This window comes from Centrocercus urophasianus, unplaced genomic scaffold (assembly GCF_019232065.1).
Source record: "Centrocercus urophasianus isolate 14NV4802_14NV808 unplaced genomic scaffold, USGS_Curo_1.0 seq_33, whole genome shotgun sequence".
Lineage (NCBI taxonomy): Eukaryota > Metazoa > Chordata > Aves > Galliformes > Phasianidae > Centrocercus > Centrocercus urophasianus.
The window spans coordinates 2,436,609-2,459,359 of NW_024884900.1; the positions used below are offsets into that span (position 1 = coordinate 2,436,609).

Genomic DNA, 22,751 nt, shown 5'->3' on the forward strand with positions numbered 1-22,751 from the left:
CCCCCAGAAAGCCACCCCGCGGCCTCCTCCGAGCCCGCTCCCCTCAGGGCCGCGCTCCGCCCCGCGGAAAGCGACGAGCGGCTCCGCGCGGCCGCTCACCTGAGGCGACAGCTCTGTCAGCGTCCGACCTTCCCGCCTCCCGCGCGGCCTCGGCACCACCCGCCAATCAGCTGACAGGAAAAGGCTCGGAGCCACCAATCAGCAAACCGCATACTAAGCTGCGCCCGCTCCACCGTTAGAACCAATCGTGGAGGACCTTGCTGGTTTCCGCGTTGTGCTCGTTGCTACGCAACCGGGCAACGCTCTCCCTAGGCCGTGCCCCTGCTGATGCCAAAAATTCACTCCAAATTAAAAGTTTGTGCAGCTCTGAACCGTTGCACATCCACTTTTTTTTTTTTCCTAAAAATTATTTATTTAAATATCAATACTGCATAGAAAATCGAACATAAGAAAAAAATATATATTTACATACATTACACCGAGATGACAAAAAATATAGCCGGGTGTCACCACATGGTTACACTCAAACAATCCTGGAATGGTGGTGGGAACTCAGCATTAGCCTCCCACTTAACATCCAGCAGAGGTCAAAGACAGCTATGCAGGACTTCCTCCAGCCACACTAAAAATCAGACCGTTATTTCTGAAATATAAGCTGATTTTAATGGAAGAAAATATTGTACTTAATGAGGGATGCTGAATGCTGTCACTTCAAATCCAGTAAAGATAGGCTGCCAAGCTTAGCAAGTCAAGTACAACATCCAGTTCTGGCACAACAGCCCAACAATTTTATCTCTCTGTTGCCTCACACCAGAGCTTGCGCAACCTTCAAGAAAATTGCACCATAAGCCTCTTCTGCAATGCTACAATACATCCATCAAGGCCAAATCCTGCAGCTGTAAATGAAAGATCATGTACACACATGGATTTAGCCTTCTTGTTCTCTGAGCTGGAACTGCTGTGGTCTGGCTGAAATTCGTCACCCTTCTCACTCCTGTGACTTCTGTCACAGTCATCTCCAATACTAATTTCTTATTTAATCTTATCCTGATGACAAGTTATCTCTACGCTTAATCTAACAACATTCTCATCTCTTTCAAACTGAGGTTTAAAAATACTGAACAATCTGTGCTACAGTTCAGTTTGTTCCTACACCAGGAGGTTTTTGCTTGGGTTTTCATTTTTTTAGTTTGTCTCTTTAGTTTAGTTTGAAATCGGATTCAAACTTTTCATGAAGGCTGGCTGATATTTAAATCTGTTTTGAACTTACAGATCTCGAATTGTCAACAGTTTACAGGCCAGTTCAGCTCAGTTCTGTGACTAATTCACACTGTGACCAATGATTCAAAAGGCAAATAAAAAAGTTAAAGCTTTTTCTTAGTAATCAATGTGATGGTGCAAGTTATTTACATAACTCTTCAAGTGTTCCTTGGAATATTTTATTCCATCTTGCTCTGCAAGGCTCTGAAACAGTCATTCATTTGAGTTCTAGTAAAGCTCTCCAATCTCAGATTTTTCTTACCCATCATTTTGCATTTTGCTCAACAAATGAAGTCCTCACTTCACAGTGTTACAAAACCCATTATGGGTGTGCTGCTGTATCAAATCAGATATAAAGCACATCCAAAAATTCATGCCTACATTCAAACGATCTACCAAGCAAAATAAATCCTTTTGAAGTATTCTTTTCCTTCAACAAGGTTCAGCCTCAACTGAATCCAATGAATTTAAAACACAGATTTGTGCTTCAATCCACTTTGGCAGCTCTCTCCAAATCCAGGTACCATTTGCATTCTCCCTAAACTCCACTTACACTCATGTTAATAATTTCAATTATAGTACTCTCAACACACTGGCACAACTGAACATCAGGGTCCACACTTGTAATGTCCCTTGAACAACTTTTGTAAGGCGAATCTTTACAAAGTCCCAGTACTTCATTTGGTCTCTCCTTTAGCTGCTGGAGACCTAAAAAAAAATTAAGTTAGAAAAACAAAGTGCAAATAAATAAATAGTTACATTATATCTGTAATACCATTAAATTACCTGTGAAATACAAGCTGCCTTACTTACGTGTAATTATTGGGTCAAAGTCTCTTGTCTGTGTAGCAACATCAGAGGCACAAACTTGCCCTATCTGTATCAGCAGAGACATAATATCCTCATATAAAGGAGGGAAGGCTTGACAGAATGACACCAAACAAGGCAGGGTTGGCATAAAAAAGGCATAGCGCTTCGACTGGGTTAAAACTATGGGGGAAAAGGAAATAGTTAAGTAGAAAGGAACTATTACCAGAATCTAGTCAGGAATTGTTTTGTTACCTTTACAGTTACCATTAACTTGTTGGCATTTTGGTACCACTGCACATGACCTAGACAAATCTAACTTGCACAGCAATGCATTCCGGTGTTGCTGGACTGCTCACCTGTGAGTAGGGTTCCCATCACATTGATAGCCAAACGAGCCACACTGAGAGATTTCGGTAGAGCATATTGAATGCACAAAAACGAAAGTAACTGGATGGCAAATATCTGGGAAGTAGGTAAAAGGCAAGAAAGAAATAAACAGTGAGTTATACAGTGCTTTGCAGTTACGATCCTCTTCACATAACTTAGGAGTTAGTAAATATTCTCCATTTCACAACAAGGAAGAGAAGCCTTAAAAATAGTTATTGCAAAATTTTTCTGCTGACTTTAAAAAAACACAACACAGATGTTTAACATTAGTCAAGCATCAGTTAGACTTCCAGAATTTCCCTCACAGACATAATTTGTTCCAACACTTCAATGAGCAACAAAGGAACAAACAATTTACAATGTAATCCTTGTAAAAGCTGTTAAATATCCCATGTGTTCTAGCTTAAATTTCAGCTGAATGCCATCTCACGAGCAGTATTTAAAAGGGATTAAATAAACGCAAACAAGAAATTTGTTTAACACAGAAAACAGAAGAATCTTTAGCTCCCAACTATCCAGCTACCTAGGACTAGAGAAATTTGTCATCTCCTATGTGACAGTATACCAAATCAACATTTATCATTGCTTTAAGAACTACTAATTAACAATTTTTTGCCCTTGTTTTTCACAACCATCACAAGAAGGCCTTTCAAAAATCAAATTTCTGACTCTTGCTTTGCTAAGCTTCAATTATGTAATAATATTCCTTGGGGAAAAAAAAAAGACTTGGTGGTCAAACCTTTCACAAGGAAAGATAAATTTTGATCCTCAGGCTGCTCCATCTGTTCTGCAGAGTACCTCTGCAAAAAAAAGCTTTTCAAAATCTGAACACTCATGCAAGTTCCTCTAGCGATCAAGTATCAGCTAAAAAGCTAAGTAGGCAAAACTTCTGCCAACTGATAGATACACAATATAAAAAATGAAAGCTGTTACTTAAAGAGCTTTTATTCCAGTTCTTAGAGGCGAAGTAACACTGAAATTCAGGAGCATCTGCAAAACAAATGTACAGAGCTACGTTGGAGGAGTCCTGGATTTGGTGGCAGAGCCTTTAACTCAAGCTAAAAATGCTACAGATACTACCTTAATATACTGGGCAGGTTAGAGCAAGACTTTTTTTTAAGGGTTCTTTTTCTTTTCTCCCCCTAAGACCGTATCATGGTTAATTACTTACAGTGATTCTCTGACTAGATGATTGCACAGTACCTGTTTTTCAAGTTCAGGCTGGGCAATGAGCTCAGGTATGAAATCCAAACAGATGTGCATCGATGGAATCCCTGCCACTGTCAGGGCCAGCAGTTCACACGGATAACCCTGCCACATTAAGAAAACAGATACACCAAAGGTGTTTTAAAAATTGCTTCACTAATGTTTTTTTCTAAACATACACTTTCAACTTTCCTTCCCTCAGAAAGACAAGCAACAGGCCTGCACCTCTAAGGCAACTTGAGGGAGGCTTGGTGAATCTGATCCACAGGACTCCAACATTTAGTGTTTGCCCTAACTTGCTTATTTCACAACAGAACCATAAGGACTTTTCCAGCCACTTAATCAATTCCAGGTCGAGGCAAATTAGCTGCTTTTAACAAGACTGCCATCTGGCAATGTACAATTTAACACACACCAAAAACCAGATTTATATTAAAAAATTGCTAAGCTTCCCAGGCTTCTTTTTTTGAAGGCCTACAGTTGCCCTGACAGGGGCATTCTTTAGCCTTCGACTCTGAGGAGATTAAGTGTGCCCTAACAAAAATGAAAGGTAAGAGGTTTACATCTGAAACCACATGACGGCTTTTGAATAACGGATATTTGAATTTCAGATCACTGCCAGAAAAAAGGAAACCCCCCGCAATATGTGGAATAAGTCATTAAAAGATGTGCATGCCAGTTTTCTTTGGCCTAGAACGGACACGCTATTTCAGTATATAATAGGGCAAAGGCACAATCAAAGCTTGTGTTTAATGATGAGGAACAGACATGGCTTTGCTGCTCCCTCTCAGCTACAACAGTGAGCAAAAGCTCTGAAATTTGGAGGGAATGTGGTTACTACAAATGTGGGAGGACGGAAAGAAGAGTGTTTTTGTAATTTGTAAGGAACACAACAATAGCACCCAAAATCCTCTGAACACTTTGTTTGGCTCTTTCCTAGCCAGAAAAAAAAAACCCCACCAACATAAAAGAACTAAAATAATGCAAACCAGACCTGGAAATGAACTAGCTTTACTATGTTGGGGTCAGCTATATACATCTGATGCAGCAGACAGCAGATCAGACACTGGACCTCTCGAAGGTTACACAGCAAGCTATCTTCCTCTTCCTCTAGATCTGAACTCTTAGGACCTGTGGTATTCTGAACACTCTTTAGCAAACTGTAGGTACTGCTGCTCTGGGTTTTCTCCTCTTCTGTCGGTAAGCAGATCTCTAGAAGAATCTGCACGGCAGCGCTGTCCTGTGAAGAAAAGCAGCGGGAGAACATAAATAACAGAGAAACAAACAAGGCACAAAACAAAATACAAAGTAACGGCAATTGGAGAAACTCAAGGCAATTAGATTGCTGCAATTTCTGGCCAGTGAACTCTTTTTTTTATAGAAAAACAAAAACAAAAAGCAAGAAACAACAGATCAGGAAATATAAATCCCAGAAAACATTAAAATGTTACCTGAACAAATGCTCAAATCCAGTACATTAACATAACTATAGATTAGAGCAGCCATTTCATGGGAGTCAAGTATTATTTCAAAATGTATCTTCAACAGACCATTAAAGCACCAGATCAAACAGAATATGCATATGCCATGCAATTCACAGTATTCAGAGGAGACTACTTGTTTAAATATAAAGACTTTTATAAACTGAAAAATCATTCTCTAAGGGACAACTTTGTATGTGACAGGCTTCCAGACAAAGGTAAGGAAAGAATGCCAGTGAAACACAGTTTATCAAGAACTCCCCAGAAAGTATTTAACAATCTGAACACAGAGACTGCTTTTTCTTTTTCACCGAAAAAGAAAGTCAACTAAAACAAAGGAAATAATCTATTAGGTCCCCTGTCTTTCCTTCTTTTATTTTCTATTTCTGTATTTCTGTTACATCATTTTCTTTCTTCATGACATTAACTAACCATTTTCCCTCTTTACCTGAGCAGCAAGCAACGCATTTTTCAATTCTTCCCTTGTAACTTCTGGGGTTTCTGGACCCATGGCATTGTTCTGGGATGGCCTAATGTCCTGCTCTGCTGTTTCTTTCAGGTGAGCATTGAGGTAAGCTTTCGAAGCAAGAAGATATCCATTCAACATGTGCAAAGTTATATCCATCAGAGGAGGGCTCCTGGTACAGGAACAGATCAAATGGAGCCTTTTCAGTAGGCAGAACAGTAAGACAGTAAAAACAAACCGAAAGAACTCAAAGATGCACTTGGCTGTACTCTGAATCATACTAAAGCTGCTTTCCCTATAAGCACAGAATACTGAAGGTTATAAGCCCTTCTGCTGCCCTGCTGTTTATTCCTGCTTCTGCCATGCATATGCTCTGCAAAAACAAGGAACTACTGAAGACAATAATGCTTGATAAACAGACTAAACTAGAACAGAATCTGCAGTAGTGATTTAAGTAATCAATGCTCTGAATGATGGAGAAAAAACAAGCTCCACAGAACTGCTCCCACAATACAAAGACGATAGCTTTCAAATCACACTGTCTTACAGATCTCTCTCAGTATTGGAAATGTGAGATTTTCATCCTAGGCTGAAGGGACGTACGTGTAAATATTTCACCTATGGGTTGATCTTAAAGATGTCTCCAACAGAAAAGTCCAGCAGAGTTGTAGCTGAATGAAAATTGGATTAACAGTTCAATTGCTGAAAGGCTAGGAGGCACAGATACAAACAAGAACACATCAAGATGACTGCCACTCATTTATTACTAACAGCAGGGTAGTAAAAAAAAAAAAGAGTAAAAAGGGAAAAATTAAACCACAATTGACAGAAGACATAAAAAAGCTTACAAAAAGGAAAAAAGCTGGAGGCTGAAGTACTCCTAAAAAGATTAACCATATCCTTTTTAGAACAACAAATGCAATTTTCATCAGTACTGTGAAAAACCAAAGTTATAATGTACAAATTCTGACTTAAATTTTTTTGCGTTATTTATTTCAGGTTCTCCTTACAAGCTGCTTTGTTGCTATCAGTTATGATAATTTCCACTACTAACATTCTCAACTAGTTCTTCTGCATCAGAGCCATAACTCAGCTTTACACATCCTCCTCTGTCACCATGACAGCTCCTGGAAAACATTTCTGAGTGCTGCTAAATGAGTTACTTGAGAAATGAGGCAAATCTACCTTTGTTACATGCACCAAACACCCTCTGGCAGAAACCATCACCCAAAAAGATGCAGTATCGACAGGCCCGTGAAGGGTGGTAGAAGACAGCTGTGAAGAGGCAGGATGCTGCAGTGACAACCCTCCCCACCATGTGGCAGCAGCCATTTTAAGCATATTGCAAGATCTAGAACAAATTCACACAGACGTATCTAAAATGGATGACCTATGTTTTAACCCAGAGTTTCCAAAACAGAGCTATGTGTAAGACTATTTAACAAGGCATTCAGCAGGACAGTCAGACATGCCCAAGCAGCACACACGGTTCACTCCTCAGACCAACAAGTTCAGCACAAACAAAAAGGTGCCCTCAAAGCTGGAACTTACCAGCTCACATGACAAGTTTGAAAATATGTTGTGAAGTACTGAAAGTTGTTGGGTTTTTTTTATCAGACACCTCGGGGCATAAGAAATAACGGGGATGCTTACCTATGAACTCTCTGATCACACCTCAGCACGATCAAAGGATCAATCATCAGATCATTCTGAGTGTACTTTTGCTGTCGGACCATCTTCACCGAAGGCTGCAGAGCATTAACAGTCATCACCCACAACCTAAAATGAGATTATTTTTAAGATATATATTTTTTTAATACAGAGATAGCAAAAGGCTCACATAAGCATCTGAGTACTCACTGCAGTCAGCTGTATTTTTCTGCTCCCTGACAGGCCTACAAAAACCCACACTGCATTTGCAGATGTTGAAGCTAACCATGATACAGTTAACTTACATTCACACCAGAAACACAGCACTCTGTTTTCACTGCAGTCGTGTATCCACTTCCTCAAAAAAGGCCCATTCTTACTAGAGTCAGGTCCTACTTCAGAAAACAATCTTCCTATACTATAAGCAAACGAGAGACTTCCTTCTCCTGAAAACAGGAACTATCTTCCTCTTCTATATAAACAGTTAAACATTTTAACAAAGCAAAAAGGAATGCAACTCCAACACATCATATTCAGTCGTGATCTATACTTCCTCAGACAAAGGAATTAAGTTATTACTTACAGAACAAAAAGTGGCATTCCACCTCTATCTGCACTAACAGCACCTCAATCCTACCTTCTTGGCATCACAGTGTTAAGAACCATCCACAGTTTGTTGACAGTCTGAAGAATCCTCCGTGGGACTCCAGCATTTAGCAAGCAATTCATATTTGATGTCAATACTTCTGCATATGGGATCAATTCACCAGCCGAGAGAAGTGTTAAGTGTTCTAAAATCTGCATCAGCTGGGTATGATTTCCAGGCAGCATGGAAAATGCTATAAAAGAAAGACAATGGGAGCTTGGTGAAACTGCACTTCTAACATCCTCTCTGATTTTGCGACCTGAAGACCCACACATGAACAAGGCTGCGGCAGAACGTTCTCATTACACAAATGCAGTATTACGTTCACATGAACCGAATGACTGCAATTTCAAACCCCCCGCATTCTACCAATTTGAAAAGAGCACTGCACAGGATAGCTGTTACCTTCCTGGAGCTGTTTGGGAGAATGATTCTTCGCAATGGTTGTGAGGAGCATCCTCCTCAGCAGGGCGTCAGTGCCCGTGATCTGCTCCTCGCAGATCCAGTCTTCCACAATGCACAGGTGTGGATAGTTAGTTGCAAGAAGGCGTAGCAGTGCAGAATGCAAACCTGTAAGAGTATTAGGGAAGTACACACCTGTGATTTAAACAGCTACATCACTCACCTGAACATAATCCTGCCTACTATTTTAACAATAGACCTTAACAGACACCGCTGAACATTTCTATGAGCTTTGCACATTTACTGCCTGAAGTTCTACCTCCAACAGAAAGGGAAAGTTCTGTTTTGGAGACGTGAGAGGACCCTACAGTAACACTTAAGCTCAGCCTGAATGAAAACTTAATCCTGAGGTCATTTCTACTTTAAAAACTAGTTCATTTCTCTTTAAATTTCCCTCTCATCTCACTAGTTACTACTGACGTTTCAAAAGAAGCAGAAAGGCAAGCACACTATGAAACAGACAACAGCAGCAGAGCTGGAAACAAGCTTAGCTTTCCATTCTGATGCACATTAGGCTTTCACAGACAGCTGTACCTCCCAGTTCCTGCTGTAGCCCCTGTGCCTGCCGGATGAGGTACTTGATGGGAATCTGATCCATTAATGCTGAAGAGTAAGACTTGGGTTTTCTTTGCATGGCAGCTATAAAAGAAGAGGAAAAACAGCCACATGTAGCAGTTGCAAGACAGCATTTAATACAAAAATCTAAACCTATTCACAAATACCCAGTATCTTTGTGTTTGCCAGAAGTGCTTCTTCATATGACAGGACATAGTAGAGGACAAGCAGTTGTGTTGTGATGCTGTACCTCTGAGTAGGACGAGCGTTTTCTCCCTGTACAGAAAACCACATATAAAGGTCATATCACAACCCCAATAACAGGAAACAAAAATTTGAATTTACCTACAAATAGGAAGGAGGATAAGGCAGCAAACCTTGCATAAGACTGTGAAGCCATATGAGGTCTAAGCTGAAAGCTGTAGGGAATTTTGTTTTTTAAATTATCTTCAAACATAAAATGTACTTTTGATTTCTTGGAGCCCCAGGATCCCAGCACAAATCAATGCTTGCCACTCATTGTACACGTATCCACGTGACCAATACTTCTATCAAAAAGGTGTTTCTTACAAGAACAGCTAGAATGTTTCAGTTAATTTATATTTTTGACCTAAGAAGGCCAATAATAGAAACCTTAGATAAACACTACTCCTTTTCAATCCATTTTACTGCTAGAAAGAGTTCATGACTTTTCAGTGTTTTAGTTTCTATTCTGAACAGCACAAACTGATAGCTTCCAAAGGAACAGCATGAAAGAGTGACAAACAGCAGTCCTCCTAGAGCATGGGCAGCATGAACAAGATACACTTCTGTACACATAACCATCACTGCAAGGCAAAACAATTGACCACGTAGGGATTAAAGACAAAAATACAACTTTCACCATGTAAAACAAGCATACATACAATGTACTGAACCACACCTATACTGACTAAAAAAATAAAGAGTTTACCCCAGTGAGCCCTTGAAAAACATTCAGTATCTCCTGTTCTGTGACAGGCTGGTTTGTGGCTTCTGGGTTGGATTTTGATGCAGGAGTCAGAATGGAGTTAATGTAGACATCAATAAGAGGAAGCAGCTGAGGGTGGAGCGGAGTGGTGGTTTCACAGAGCTGCCGGTAAATCCAGTCCTGGAAAAAAAAAAACCAACCATGCCACTATGCTTCATTCCAGAGCTGAAAAGAACCACGTTTTTTGTTGGTAATGGGCTGTAATAATCACAAATAACACTGGTCATATTTTCATTTTTTTAGGTAATTCTTATTGGAAAAGCCAAACTTGAGAACAGAAATGAAATGAAGGTCATACCTTAATGGATACTTTGTGCTTGGTGAATGATCGGCTCCTTAACAGCTGGTAAATGCAGTGAATGGGCAGAAACCCAGTAATGTTGGCACTGAGGCTGCCTGTAACGGGCACACGGACTGCATGGGCTGTGACAACCTAAGAGGAAGTTACAAATGTCATGAACAATAACACAGCTATTCACCGTGTCACAAAGCAGCTCAACGCGACGAAGCTGCAGAGCTGCACCCTGTTGGACATTGACTCATTTGTGATTGTTTGGAAACTAATGGATGTTTTTGTGTGGTTTAACACAATACATACGGGATGTAAAACTGCAGCACAAATACACTGAAGAACAATTTCCCACTACTACATTATTTATGTAATTGCATCAACGTGCAAAAGAAAAGGCCAAAGTTTTTCAGTCCCGGGAGGGCATGAATTCTTGTAGGTCAAATTTAAGTGACTGAAGAAAAACAAACAAAAAAAAACCATAAAAAGGCTACAACTTAAAATACCTGTTCGGTGAAAATCTCCTGTGTGAAGATTGTCTTCATTCTGCTCAGAGAGCTGGGCTTTATAACAATCTGAAACACAGAACGAAGCACCTATGATGCTAAGTTCTAGCTTTAGCACTCCACAGATATTTCTTAGAAGTATTTAAAATAAAACCTTAGCAGCTCAGTTTGGAAATGAATTCAACCAGTCTTCTTAAAAATATCTTTTCTTGCAAATGATTTCTACAAGTCCACTCAATAACTTGATGGTATCTTTTATCATAATGTTTCTCTTCCAATTTTACACACAGGGCAACGTTTTCTAGATGAGCTTAGATACTCTCTTCTTCAGTATACATCTACTGAGGTACATCAGCAAAACTGAAGCTTTTGTACAAAAGCAAAGTAAACATAAGAGTTTAAAAACACAGGAAAAAAAGCTCATTTTAACAGAGAGGTACGTGCCAGAAACAGCTTGGGGTTTACCTTCATTCCCAGCGTGGAGCAGACCAAATCAATGATAGCACTGAGCTGATTGCTGTGGAAATACATGGCTACCAAGAGAAGCATCTCTCCGAAGGAAGCAGACACACCAGAAATGCTACAGCAGCAAAGAGGAAGAGTTAATTCCCAATGGAAATAAAACTGAGATTACTGGAATCATTAAAAACAAAAGCAGCCTCCTCTCACCTTTCAAAGTAAGCCTCTTCCTTTATCATCCAGCTAAGCCACATCACCATGAGCTGCTCCTGTTCTGGTGTACTGCACAAAGAAATCACATAACAGATTATTTGCTACAGATTACAGTTGGTTTTACTACCCATTATAGCAGAAAGAAAAAATAATTTAAAAATGCATTAACTGGGGAAGTACCTGACAAGAGTGGAGAAGGCCAGGAGCATACAAAAGGACAGAGACACAAAGCGAACACCAGCGGGGGTCGCGGGCGGCCGGCTGGTCATCAGCTGCAGCAGCTGCTCAGCTTCTTCATCTGTTGGTCTGAACAGGGAGAAAAAACAGAGAACCACTGAGCATTTCACAGTGACTTCCATCTCATCACAAGGTTAAACGTGAAGTTTTCACTATTATTCAATCTGTTTATCAGGTCGCTATCAATATATGAGTATTAAAATTCAACGGCACTTCTCTTGAACTTAAGAGTCATGACACAAATTCAAAGTTCATCTGGTGTGTGTTGCTACAGCTTTCTGTTCTACTCTGCTCCAAATGCTTAGGCTTCTTTTAATGAGTCTGTAGAACTGATGTTGCAGCTTTAAACAGAGCAGCGCATTTCCCACATTAATATTTTAGATTAAATAAAACATCAGTGAAGTTCATACATGGATCTTCATCATTAGAAGGAAAAACTTTTCTGGTAAGAAAAGTACCAGAAAGTAAAAAGCATACAACATCTCTGAAGACCTTCAGCATTAAATAATAGTCACTCTCAGCACTCATTCACATTTCCATCAGCTCAGGCAATCCTGAGCACATGAGAAGTGCCTCCTTCAGTACTCAAACAGTCTGATTCTACCAAGAAGGGCTTAAGGATATTACGGTACAGAGACATTAGCAGTGCCCAAAGCTCTCCTCCTCTTTTCAATGAGCAGACAGTGAGTAAAAGCACAGCTCATTACTTCAGCCCAGCAATTCCCATCAAAGCGCAGTAGAGCCGTAGCAGCGCGCTGGCTTTCACAACGTGCTCCTCCTTCAGTCCAGAATACACAGACACATTTGGCTCCGTATCAACATCTGCTTCCTCAACAATGTGTGTGCTGCGAACCGTGGGAAGGATTCCCATGAGCTCCAGGAGCAGCTGTCTCCTCATTTGCCAAAGCACAGAACTGATATTATCTCTTTTTCTCTGTGAGGGAAGTTAAAAAATGAGAACAATATAAAACTCATCAGATGTTGTATAAGAGAAGAGCTTCTGCAATGATGAACTCGAGAAAAAAATAAAATGAAATGAATGAGAGCAGGGAAAGGAGGGTTTTTTTAAATAAAAGCTCAGTACTGGGGGAACAGGCAAGACATGACCGTCTCACAATGCTTTATTTCAAAATAAACACAAACAGCTGCCAGTTGGGATTCAACTTCTTATTGTGAACACAGCGTGAACAGTAATCACTGACACCTCACCATTCACTCGTTTCATGTTTGCTTACGTACCTAAAAATCTCTTAGAAGCACAACTGAAGAGCTGCCTTCAGCAACTCTAATTACAGACCTGAAGATCCCTTACCAGCAAACTGCCTCGTGAAGAGAGAGGACAGATGTGCATTCAGAAAAACACGGATGCCCACAAGTGGAGGATTTACAGCAATAACTACTTTCTAAAAGCAGTTCATTCAACGACTGCCTTACCTGCTGGCCATTTCGGATGAAAGTTCCAAACCAAGTTCGAACTTTTGCATTCGTTCCAAGCAGCAAACCACTCACAAAACACACCAGGTCGCTCACTCCATCATCCGAAGATTCATTTTTGGTGTGATCCAATGTCAAAGCCACACCAAGACCTGGTAGGTGGCACTCTTCCACCTAGACGAAAGGTCCACACTAATCACCTTCTTCTTGTCAACGTTCCAGCAAGGACCACAAGAAGTCTCACATCTCGTCTCACAAGAGATGTGTGTCAGACTCACCACCATGCCTCGGACCCTCAGAGCTTGGGAAGGGTTCATCTTACAGAGGTGACGCAGCGCTTCTGTTCTGCGACGGCCTCCAACGCTTTCCTCATCTTGCCGTTCCCCGTTCTTAATCAAACCCCTACAGACTGAACAACCAACAGGAGGTGAAATTTAATCTCATCTTTCCAATAGAAAGCCACAAACACACAGAGCCAAAACATTCTGCTGAGCTCACTATGATCTATTAGCTGGATTACACCAAGAAGCAGCGATCAACACTGAGAAGGAAGAACAAGGAAACGGTCTTTCCTTTCTTCTCTAAGAAATCACAGGATGTTCACAGATTTATGCATCACCCAATTACTGTTTACACTCTGCCTAATGCAAGCTGTGCATCTGACAGCACTGGAGAATGAAATTTTATTGTGTGGTAATAGATTCCGTGCAGGCATCATCCTGCAAATGTTTTACCTCATAGTATGGCTCAATCTGAGGGGCAGGTACCGATAGCAAGGCCACACCAGGTTCATAATCCTAGTAGCAGCTGGGATTGGACTGTTAGAAGCAGCCTTAAGAAAGGTGGCCTACAAATAAGAATGCTCACACAGTGATAACTACAATTACGCTGATAAAAGGGGGGTGGATGTACTGAGAAGGAAAGATCTGCCAGCATCCCAGTTCTAATATCTACAATAAATAATTTAGCCCAGAATCAACTTTATTACAAATCTCCAGAACAAGTAAACTAGACAAGAAAGAACCTTAGCTCACCCTCATTAAAGCTATCAGGAACATTTGCCACCAGCAGGCAGAGGAACCAGGCTCCATTTTTAACGTGCAGCAGCGCTTCAGCTACATCAACTATAGGCAACAGCGATGGCAGCTCTGGACAAAAAGAGTTTTCACAGTTAGAGCGTTTCACTATAAAACAAATAAAAATATGCTGAGATGCATGAATGAAAAAAATGCATCAATCCGTGGTTTGTTCCTCTTTCAAAGAGGTGGAGAGCCCAGATGAACGTTCAATCAGCCACAGCAGCTCAAGAAGTTATTTTTTTATTTATTTGTAAAAAGTTATGAATTCAAAAGCAAAGCAATACTAATGAACACAGCATGACAGAGCACCATACCTGCTTGCAGAATGCAGAGAACGTCTGCTGCCTCCTCCAGATAGACAGGGCTCTCAAAGAGCTCGGAAGATTTGAGAAAAAACTCCCCGTTCGATTCCGACACCTACGAGGCATTTCCCATCAGCACACAGGATGAAGAAGTTTGTCTAATCAGACTTTCATGGCATTGAATTCAACAGATACAACATACTAAAATTACCAAAAATGTACAGTTCTAATCACAGAATAGTCAAGATGAATGTTTAGAATAATTAATATTTACTAGCAGAAGTACTCCAATAAAACCAGTATTATTGTTTCTTTCCAGAAGAAAAACAGCTCAGTGAGAGCTCCAGAAATACAGTAAGTTTGCACAGGGAAAATAAAACGCAGGCAGAAAGAACAAGAGAAACGTGTTGGCCAATACCACGCTGCAGCAAGACTGAAGAATAAGATAGAAACAAAAGGCATGATTTCATTTTCAGATATGGTTTCTACACTGAAGCCTCACAAAATCACATTATATTTGAATGAAGCACATTATGAGCCATACTGAGTCTCTATCGTATTAGAGAAGATTATCCTCATTCATTCTGAGGAGGAAAAGTTTCCTCCAGGGCGCTGGGTTCACACAGAGTTGAACCACAGGCCAGTGCTCAGTAAGACTGAATCTTTAAACCTTGGTGAAGCAGACCAGAACCGGACACACGCTGACATGACAGCAGCAGAAGCAGGCAGTAAGTCAGCCCACCTTGTTCATGATGGCCAGCAGCTCGCTGAGCACCAGGCGGAGCCGGCGGGGCGAATCGCTGTGCTCAAACTCCAGCGTCAGCCCGTGCTGCAGCTGTGACACCAGGATGCTCTCCCCGCTGCCTCCTCCCAGCTTGTGCCTGCCACACAACGAAAACACAGCGATGCCATTTCATGCAAATTCCAGCCATTTCAGCAGGGATTTTTTCTATCACGCTTAAAGTTGGAAAAGAGCATCGGAACTGTGCAGTGTTATGAAGTCAATTCCGTATTAAATCTATTCAGGCATTAAAAGAACACACTCGGAGAACAGAGGAACCATTTCAAAGGCCTCCACTCCCCAGCTGCACAATGGAAGCGCTGCCCCTCGGTTTGTCCTCAGCACCGCGCACTGCCAGGTCACATAAAATCATTTTCGACGAATTGAATCAATAAAACGATCAAATTAACATAAAACCGCGGGGAAAGCGGCCTCGATCAGACCGCCACAGAACCCGGGCGTTACCGGAGCTGCTGCTCTTTGCTGGCGTCCTGCTCCAGCGCGTGGAAGTCGACGGACAGCAGAGCAACGATGGAGTTGACGGCCTCCACGCCCGAGAGGAGCCGCAGGATGAGCTTCTTGTCCTGGGCCCAGCTCTGGCTCTGGTCCGCGGGAGCGCAGAGAGCCATGCGCACCAGGCAGGGCAGCAGCAGACGCAGCTCGGGGTCGCTGAGCGCGGCCAGGCGCACCACGTCCACTTTCTGCATCGCCTCGAAGGCGTACGGACTGACGAACTGCAGCCCCGAACATTCCGCCATAGCGGCCGCAGGGCCGCGGCCCCGTCCCACAGCCGCACCGCGCTCACTTCCGGCGCGCGGTGATGACATCACGGCCGGAAGCGGGGCGGGCTGGGCGCGGGAGGTAGGCCTCGGCGGGGCCCTGCCACCACCCGCCAAGGAGGAGATACCGCGATCCAGCCCCCGTGAATTATTTATTCCTTTGAAATTCTTTCCTGTTTTTAAAAAGTATCAACCTTCTTCCCGCCCCCCCCCTCCCCCCCCTCAGTTTCCACGATCCCAATCCGTACAACTTAGTGTTTACAGCATCGGGCAACGACAGCAGCCGTTCCTCCACCGCTTGTCGCGATAAATAGGAAGAGTTGGGCCGTTAAACAGCACAGCTGTGAGCGTTGTAAACAAAAGGAAAAAAAGAGACAAACCTCCCCGAGAAGCGACCCAGCGCCGCACCCCCAGCCCACAACGGCTCCACAGGAGCCCACAGCCCCTCCTGCTGTAAATTCAAAGCACACCCCATAACCAGCAATGATTAAAAACCAACAGCCCCTGAAGGATGAAGCACAGTGCCGGGTCCTCCAGTCAGGAAGAAGCCCTCAGCTGGGGCTGGCACTGAGCTGACAGCAATCCCACCCAGCCCAGCTCCCAGCAGTGCTGTGCAGCAAAGCAGAGGGGGAAACAGCCTTAAAAAAAAACCAAACATTTCACTCTCGCTGATAGCTTTAAAATAACACTGCATCATCCTGTGGTGGGACAGTGTTAACAAAGACAGGGGCTGTCTTCATAGCAACACATGAAGTTAGAATTACCACTGGAGGTAAATATAGAAATACAGTGACTTGTGCCATACTGACAGCTAAGGAGGAAGATAGCTGAGGATTTAAATATAAATTCATTTTTAATTATTTTAGGAAACGTCAGGAAGATCTACATGTGAGAGCTACTTTAAAACAGAAGCATTACTGACAAGTAGGAGTGGGGGCCTGCTGGTCTGCATTGTGTGCTCAGAACGGACCCAAATAGCAACAAGGCAGAGGTTACTATGTGACTTGATTCCTGCAGAGCTCGACTGAAATACGTATTTTTAATTGGAATGGAAGGATCTCAGATTCCTCTTCGTTGGACACACAGGAGGAGTAGATGTAGAAATTCCCCTCCACAGAGCTCTGCCAGAACAACATGTTTTCACAAGACCACTTTGAGAAGCCAGGGCTGAGGTTTTCAAATATTTAAGATTGCACTTGCTAAAGAACCCGAGTTATTGGCTCGTGACAGTTGTATTTATAAATCTGCAATTATGTGCACTTAAAATAGTGGAAAGAGAGTAGCTAATGAAAAGGTTTGCTCAGTGTAGCAGTTAGCTGCACGGTGTTGGCAATTCTGATATGCACACCTCCAGCTGTGACTATCACTTCAGAAATGGCCCTCATTTTTTTTAGTAGTCGCAGTATTAATTTAATTATCATTTACTTTAACTGCACTGGAGATGGGAGGGGAGCACACGGGAAACTGGCAGCTTTCATGACTGGAGAGCTTCGCAGGGAGGGTTACGGTCCGGGTAACAGAACTGAGTTATACCACTGTTTAGGCAGCTGATTCACTTACCTGTATGAACAACACAAAAAGCCACACCAATCCCAGCCCTTGGAACTTGGCTAGCTGAGCGAGGGTTAAAAAAGACCACTTAAGCAACAAAACTTAAATAAAAAAAAAAAAAAAAATTAGGACATGTACTTTGAAGATTCAGTTTTAGGAGCAGTTCTCCACTTCAAAAATCTCAACCAAATGAGGGGAAAAACCCTCTGTAAGACAAAAACAGGTGCTGCTTCATCAAGAGGAATGAATGGACAGACCCAGTTAGTAACTACGTATCAAAAGATGCTAACTGCTGATTGCACTCAAATTACTTGGAAGAAATGACTGAAAGTTTTCATCAATTGTACAACTTCTTTATACAAAACAAAAGAGGCGCTAATAATGTATATACATAATTCAAGGAGACATTATAAGAAAAAAATTCTCAGGCAGGTATTTTGCATTTACAAAACCATAATTTTCATTAACATAGTACGTTTTGTAAATACAAGTGATTCTTCCTTGTAGAGGATTAACAGTGGGTGCAAAAGTGGATCTTAACTTGCTCCTGTACAGGTTTAACCAGCTCGACGGACGGCGTTAAGACCCAGGACATGATTACAGCAGACTCACGTGAGTGCTGCAGGAGTTGAGCTTTCAATCTGGCAGTCAGAAGATGAGGAACCAAAGAAAAGCAGATGCAGTTGCTCTTCAGCACCCGTAGGGGCTATTTTAGAGCACCATCAGACATTTGGTGTCTGCTAGGAGGAAGAAATGGTGAAGGAGGAGAGGTTTACCAAAGCCTTGTCATTTGTCAGGCCCTTCCTCAGGGAGGGCTGAGCCTCATTAGCACACACATCCCGGTCTGAAAAGGGGACGTGGGGAAGGCCATACACTGAGACTTGGAACCTTCACCACAGTGACAAAAATACATGAAAAAGGAAAGCATTTGGGGCATTTTGTTGTTGTTTCAGGTTTTCGGGGATTGGGATTTATTTTTTCTTTTAGTTTCCCCCTTCCCTCCCCCCCCCCAACTAAGGGAATAAAATCTGAATACCAGAATTCACCGAGAATCTATTTACATCACGTTTTAGTTAAACACACACCAATCTTAAAGTCAAGATTGACTGTTTTTGCATTTGTAAAATGGCTAGAGCTGGGCTAAATTTCAGCCTCACCGGAGACTTTGGGTAGGATTTGTGTTCCATGTCTTCTGCTTTAGGTTTGTGTTTCATCACAAACAGGAGGAAATAATGCTCACCACAGTGCCAAGAATATCTAGCAACAACAATGCACAGCAGATATTCTTGCAGTAATTCAACTAGGATACTGGAAATAGATCTGAGAATCTAGCCACAGCCCTGAACCATAACACAAACTTCAGGTGAAGAGTTTATTCGTTTTATTCTCACTACAAGTTAAACCACCTACAATATCACTGATATATTGCCATTGTTACTCTGTAAAGGTGTGATATAAAATGCTGTAAGACCCGGTACCTTTTCAATTTATATAAACACAGTGAACTTCATTACTGTACATGTACTCTGCAACTACAGCTTAGCTGTAAATCCCCCACACACAATGGTATGGACATTAACCCCTCTATACCCATTAAACTGTACATCAAGACAATACAAATTTACTGTCCCCGCCCACCCCTTACAAAAAAATAATACTCTAAAAGCAACCTACTGCAACTTTTAATTAAGACGATTACATATATTTTAGACCAATTGCTTTAAAGCAAGAAGGCAGTATAAACCTTCTAGGAAAATTTTTATAAAAGAGGTTAAGAAATATAAGACAATTTATACATTTAAAAACTTACAATAAATAAGAGATGCAGGCATTTTTGAATACTAGGTACTATAATCCAATACAAGAACATCTTGATGTTCTGAAGCCATAGGGTGAAACTCATTGTTCCTCACGTTTCTTCTCATCTCCATGCTTTTAATATTCATTAACCGTGACTGGGTACTATGGCTCATTACTCTTCACAAATACTGTGACTGGGGAAAAATGGTTAATTTTGCTACTAAAAAATGTTATAATACACTTTCTGATCATCATTCTAAAGCGTCCCCCATAGTCAATGACTCAAAGACAGCAGGTGATAAGTACCCCTCTCACAAGTCAAACCAATATTTGCTGGAAGTAACAAGATTCATACCCCATCACAAACAACTTGCACTGAGAAGAATTATAACTTAGTCCTGCAGTGAAATATCCCTTTTCCTCATTTTTGTCTTGCAAAATTCAGGTGAAGATCACAGCATATTCATGATAAAGTTATACAACTGATTCAGCACCACAAAATGAATCGGGAGACATGACCGTCTGTCCTGGGTTGCAGGATCACAGGTTAGCCAGGAGAGTGCATTGTACTGTTCCAGAACAAACCTGAAAAGCAAATAAGCTTCCATCAAGCCAACAGATTTTTCTCACCAGCATTTTACAGCACTTGTTTAATGTGATGCAGTTGCTTTGGTATTAAACATATCAAATGGGTTTGCCAACACTTTGAAATAACAACTGTTGAATTACTGAGAGCAGATAAAAGCTAAACTTCATTTCAGCAGAAAATACTCTGTTATTTTAATCAATAATCGAACCAAATCTAATCAATAATTAACCTAATCATAGTTGTTGATGATAATTAATGCTGAGAGATTCACATACTAAAAAACAAATAAATGTGATGTTTTCTCATTAACAAGTGTCTTATGTGCACACAACTATCTGCAAACTCTTCTACTTCAGTGTTCCCACGACTCGCATAAGATTCTGGCTCAAGTATTATCATCCTCCTCTCATTTATGCACTATTTTTTTAGTGAATTTAATGTTTTTCAAACAGTTTCAGTTGTAATCAACATTAATTAGTTAAATAAGAGTTTAGAGATATTTGCATTTCACCGCTGCCTTGCGGTGAAGACGTTTTTCATTGTTCAGTGCACAGCAGTTTGTTCTGTTTGTGATGTACTAAGGGCAGTGACAATGAAAAAACCAATGGCAAGAAAAACAAATATCCAGATCCATTGCAGCACTATTAAAAATGAAACGCACAACTGTTTTTGCAAGCAATCAATCATGAATACCTGAGCACATCAGAAGTTTGATTAGAATCAAGTGGATGGGAGTGTTTACTGTGGAGTAGCTCGTCTGATTGCACTGAAGGCACGTGGAGGTGCAAAGAGGCCTAAGGAGGAAGGAAGATGTTAGCAGTCAGTGTCTGATTCAACTATAACTTCCTTCCCTTTGTTCTGCTGACCCAAATATTGCAGCCACTTACTATTCTCCGGCACACAAATTAAATAAAGCCTATCCTCGTGCAGCTCATAAGTGCAGGAATTCTTTCTCCTAGAAGCACAGTGCTAACAGTGTAATGAACCTTAGGAAATTGTTTTTAAAATATTTGTGCCTACAATAAATGATGACTAAAAAGGCAAACTCCAGTGGCACAAGATGTCTAATAATACGCAGACTTTAAAGTTCACTTGCTGTCCCCTAAGGTCAGACTATTACATGCAAAAGGTACTCAGGGAAAATAAATCCTCTGTTAAAAAAAAAATAATAATAATAATAATAATTAAGAAATAGAATAAAAAAGCCAGTGCAGCCTGCTGAAGGAACAGTACCTTAAGAAACAAGGGACACTGATTTTGTGCTTGAGGACACGCTGACCAAAACCAGTCAGGCAAGGGACCTGCTTTGGCAGTTGACACAAAATAACCAAGGGCCAGTGGCTGCTGCAGTATGTTTGTTACTTCGTCGTGAGATTCTGTTGAAAGCAATCGATCTGTACCTTGACCCTATAAAAACAACAGGCGACGGTTTTACTCTTAGGAGAACGCAAAGTTAGGAGAAATTATCTGCAGCTTTCAAACCACAAAGTATTTTGAAAGATCCAGGATTTTGACAGTGACAATCCAACCTCCAATTAATGCAAAATATTTCATAGAAACCTTCCATTCCAGAAAGGAAATAAGCAGCTGTCAGAAAGCAAACAACCACACACACACACCCCTCTATTTTTACTCTAACAGTTACCTTGCCCATATCACCTCCATGGGGGTAGTGGGACCCTGGAGAATGTACAGGGGATCCAGTAGGGGATGCAGGAAGAATATTTATAATATCAGGATCAAGATCATCTCCAGTGTCTAACAAGTCAAAGATGCCCATTCCATCTGCTCCATCTCGAAAAAGAAAAGGAACAGTTAATTTCCACAGCTTCTCAGCGTACCTATGGCACATGACAGCACACTGAAATCAAGTGATTTTCCACATAAATGTTGTGGTTCAGTAGAATAAAGTCTTATTCCTCCTACGGTGGGAGTGATGATGGGTTTTTGGTTGGTTTGTTGTTAAAACAAGAATAAATCCACTCTACTTACCATTGTTTGTGTTGAAGGCCAGATCCAAATTTTCAGTGGTATAAGTTGACGATGCTACTTGCACAGAAGCAGATGTGGGAAACACAAGTATGTGAGTGCACGACGTGTCCTGTGGGGTATTCAGCTGAGATGTCTGCATATTTAAAGTGGTGCTGCGTCCAAACACAGAGCCTGTCGACACAGAATCTTCGGAAGAAAAATATTTCCTTAGTTTTGCAAAAGCAAACTATAAGTTTCCCCCCACCAAAATATGCTTTCTCACATACCTGGCATAATAATGAAGGACCCCTGTGGTTCCATTGCTACCAAACAAGCACTGAGAATGCTGGGAGAGTCTGCAGCAGAGATACCACACATTCTGCACATGTCTTTCAGCCTCTTACTGAGGGACTGAAGATTTCGGCGACTCAACAAACAACTCCAATCTGAGGAAACAAAGGACACACATTTGATTAGAAGAACAGTGCTTGCTGAAGAATGCTTATTCTACATATGACGTAGCATTCCTGTGTGTTAACTTAGAGCTCCTTTGTGGGCTTTACCAAAGTTTTCTTGTAGAAAGAGACTGGCGCTATACTATTATACTATTTAAAATGAAAGCTTCAAATTGAGTTTTAGCCTCTAAAAGTCAAACATTACCTTTTAATTCCCCGTGCCCTATTCTTCCTAAGCGGCCTATTACGACTCTCCAAGGCAAAGAACTCATCTGCACGAGTCCCAGGCACCATTCCCAGAGTTTCTGAAGACCAAGCCTGCGGGCAGAGCCCTTTTTCCTGCGAGCTCTAGAATTGAAACAGAAGAGAAAACA

General features: G+C 41.4%; 3 protein-coding genes across 13 annotated transcripts in view; all 3 read right to left on the reverse strand.

Annotated features, from left to right (window-relative positions):
- Nucleotides 1-371, reverse strand: part of BRIP1 (BRCA1 interacting helicase 1) — a 109,708-nt gene extending 109,337 nt beyond the window's left edge. For all 9 annotated transcript variants that reach the window (XM_042830464.1, XM_042830463.1, XM_042830466.1 and 6 more), the window contains exon 1: nucleotides 100-371. The gene's annotated coding sequence lies outside the window, so the exon portion shown is untranslated. The remainder of the gene's footprint in view (nucleotides 1-99) is intronic.
- Nucleotides 372-446: 75 nt separating this feature from the next.
- Nucleotides 447-16,031, reverse strand: INTS2 (integrator complex subunit 2). Of its 3 annotated transcripts, XM_042830471.1 has the most exons (24): nucleotides 15,698-16,031; nucleotides 15,194-15,332; nucleotides 14,464-14,566; nucleotides 14,105-14,218; nucleotides 13,349-13,479; nucleotides 13,071-13,244; nucleotides 12,344-12,570; nucleotides 11,580-11,705; nucleotides 11,397-11,468; nucleotides 11,193-11,307; nucleotides 10,728-10,796; nucleotides 10,231-10,365; nucleotides 9,876-10,052; nucleotides 9,091-9,199; nucleotides 8,903-9,007; nucleotides 8,312-8,476; nucleotides 7,898-8,099; nucleotides 7,264-7,389; nucleotides 5,593-5,782; nucleotides 4,658-4,903; nucleotides 3,661-3,768; nucleotides 2,427-2,532; nucleotides 2,074-2,250; nucleotides 447-1,968 (listed from the first exon to the last, which is right to left on the reverse strand). In XM_042830471.1, the coding sequence occupies exons 1-24, from the start codon at nucleotides 15,988-15,990 to the stop codon at nucleotides 1,799-1,801; spliced, it is 3,579 nt and encodes a 1,192-aa protein (XP_042686405.1). In that variant the 5' UTR covers nucleotides 15,991-16,031; the 3' UTR covers nucleotides 447-1,798. The 3 variants fall into 3 exon arrangements, with proteins under 3 accessions (XP_042686405.1, XP_042686406.1, XP_042686407.1); XM_042830473.1 differs by lacking the exons at nucleotides 447-1,968; nucleotides 2,074-2,250 and adding an exon at nucleotides 3,391-3,447 and having other exon boundaries at nucleotides 2,456-2,532; XM_042830472.1 differs by lacking the exons at nucleotides 447-1,968; nucleotides 2,074-2,250 and having other exon boundaries at nucleotides 2,446-3,447.
- Nucleotides 16,032-18,595: 2,564 nt separating this feature from the next.
- MED13 (mediator complex subunit 13) overlaps nucleotides 18,596-22,751 on the reverse strand; it is a 46,727-nt gene continuing 42,571 nt past the window's right edge. Inside the window, exons 24-30 of the mRNA XM_042830390.1 lie at nucleotides 22,583-22,725; nucleotides 22,210-22,368; nucleotides 21,944-22,129; nucleotides 21,597-21,745; nucleotides 21,185-21,358; nucleotides 20,645-20,745; nucleotides 18,596-19,947 (exon numbers count right to left, since the gene is read on the reverse strand). Of these exons, the coding sequence (XP_042686324.1) occupies nucleotides 19,815-19,947; nucleotides 20,645-20,745; nucleotides 21,185-21,358; nucleotides 21,597-21,745; nucleotides 21,944-22,129; nucleotides 22,210-22,368; nucleotides 22,583-22,725 (1,045 nt within the window). The 3' untranslated portion in view covers nucleotides 18,596-19,814. The remainder of the gene's footprint in view (nucleotides 19,948-20,644; nucleotides 20,746-21,184; nucleotides 21,359-21,596; nucleotides 21,746-21,943; nucleotides 22,130-22,209; nucleotides 22,369-22,582; nucleotides 22,726-22,751) is intronic.

Excerpts from the sequence above, each read along its gene's own strand:
- INTS2 (XM_042830471.1), bottom strand. The coding sequence starts at position 15,990 with ATGGCGGAATGTTCGGGGCTGCAGTTCGTCAGTCCGTACGCCTTCGAG. Across the intron at positions 14,567-15,193 it reads TGCTGGCCATCATGAACAAG|GTGTCGGAATCGAACGGGGA; the intron begins GTGGGCTGACTT and ends AATGCCTCGTAG. Across the intron at positions 11,308-11,396 it reads GAAGAGGCTTACTTTGAAAG|CATTTCTGGTGTGTCTGCTT; the intron begins GTGAGAGGAGGC and ends TTGCTGCTGTAG.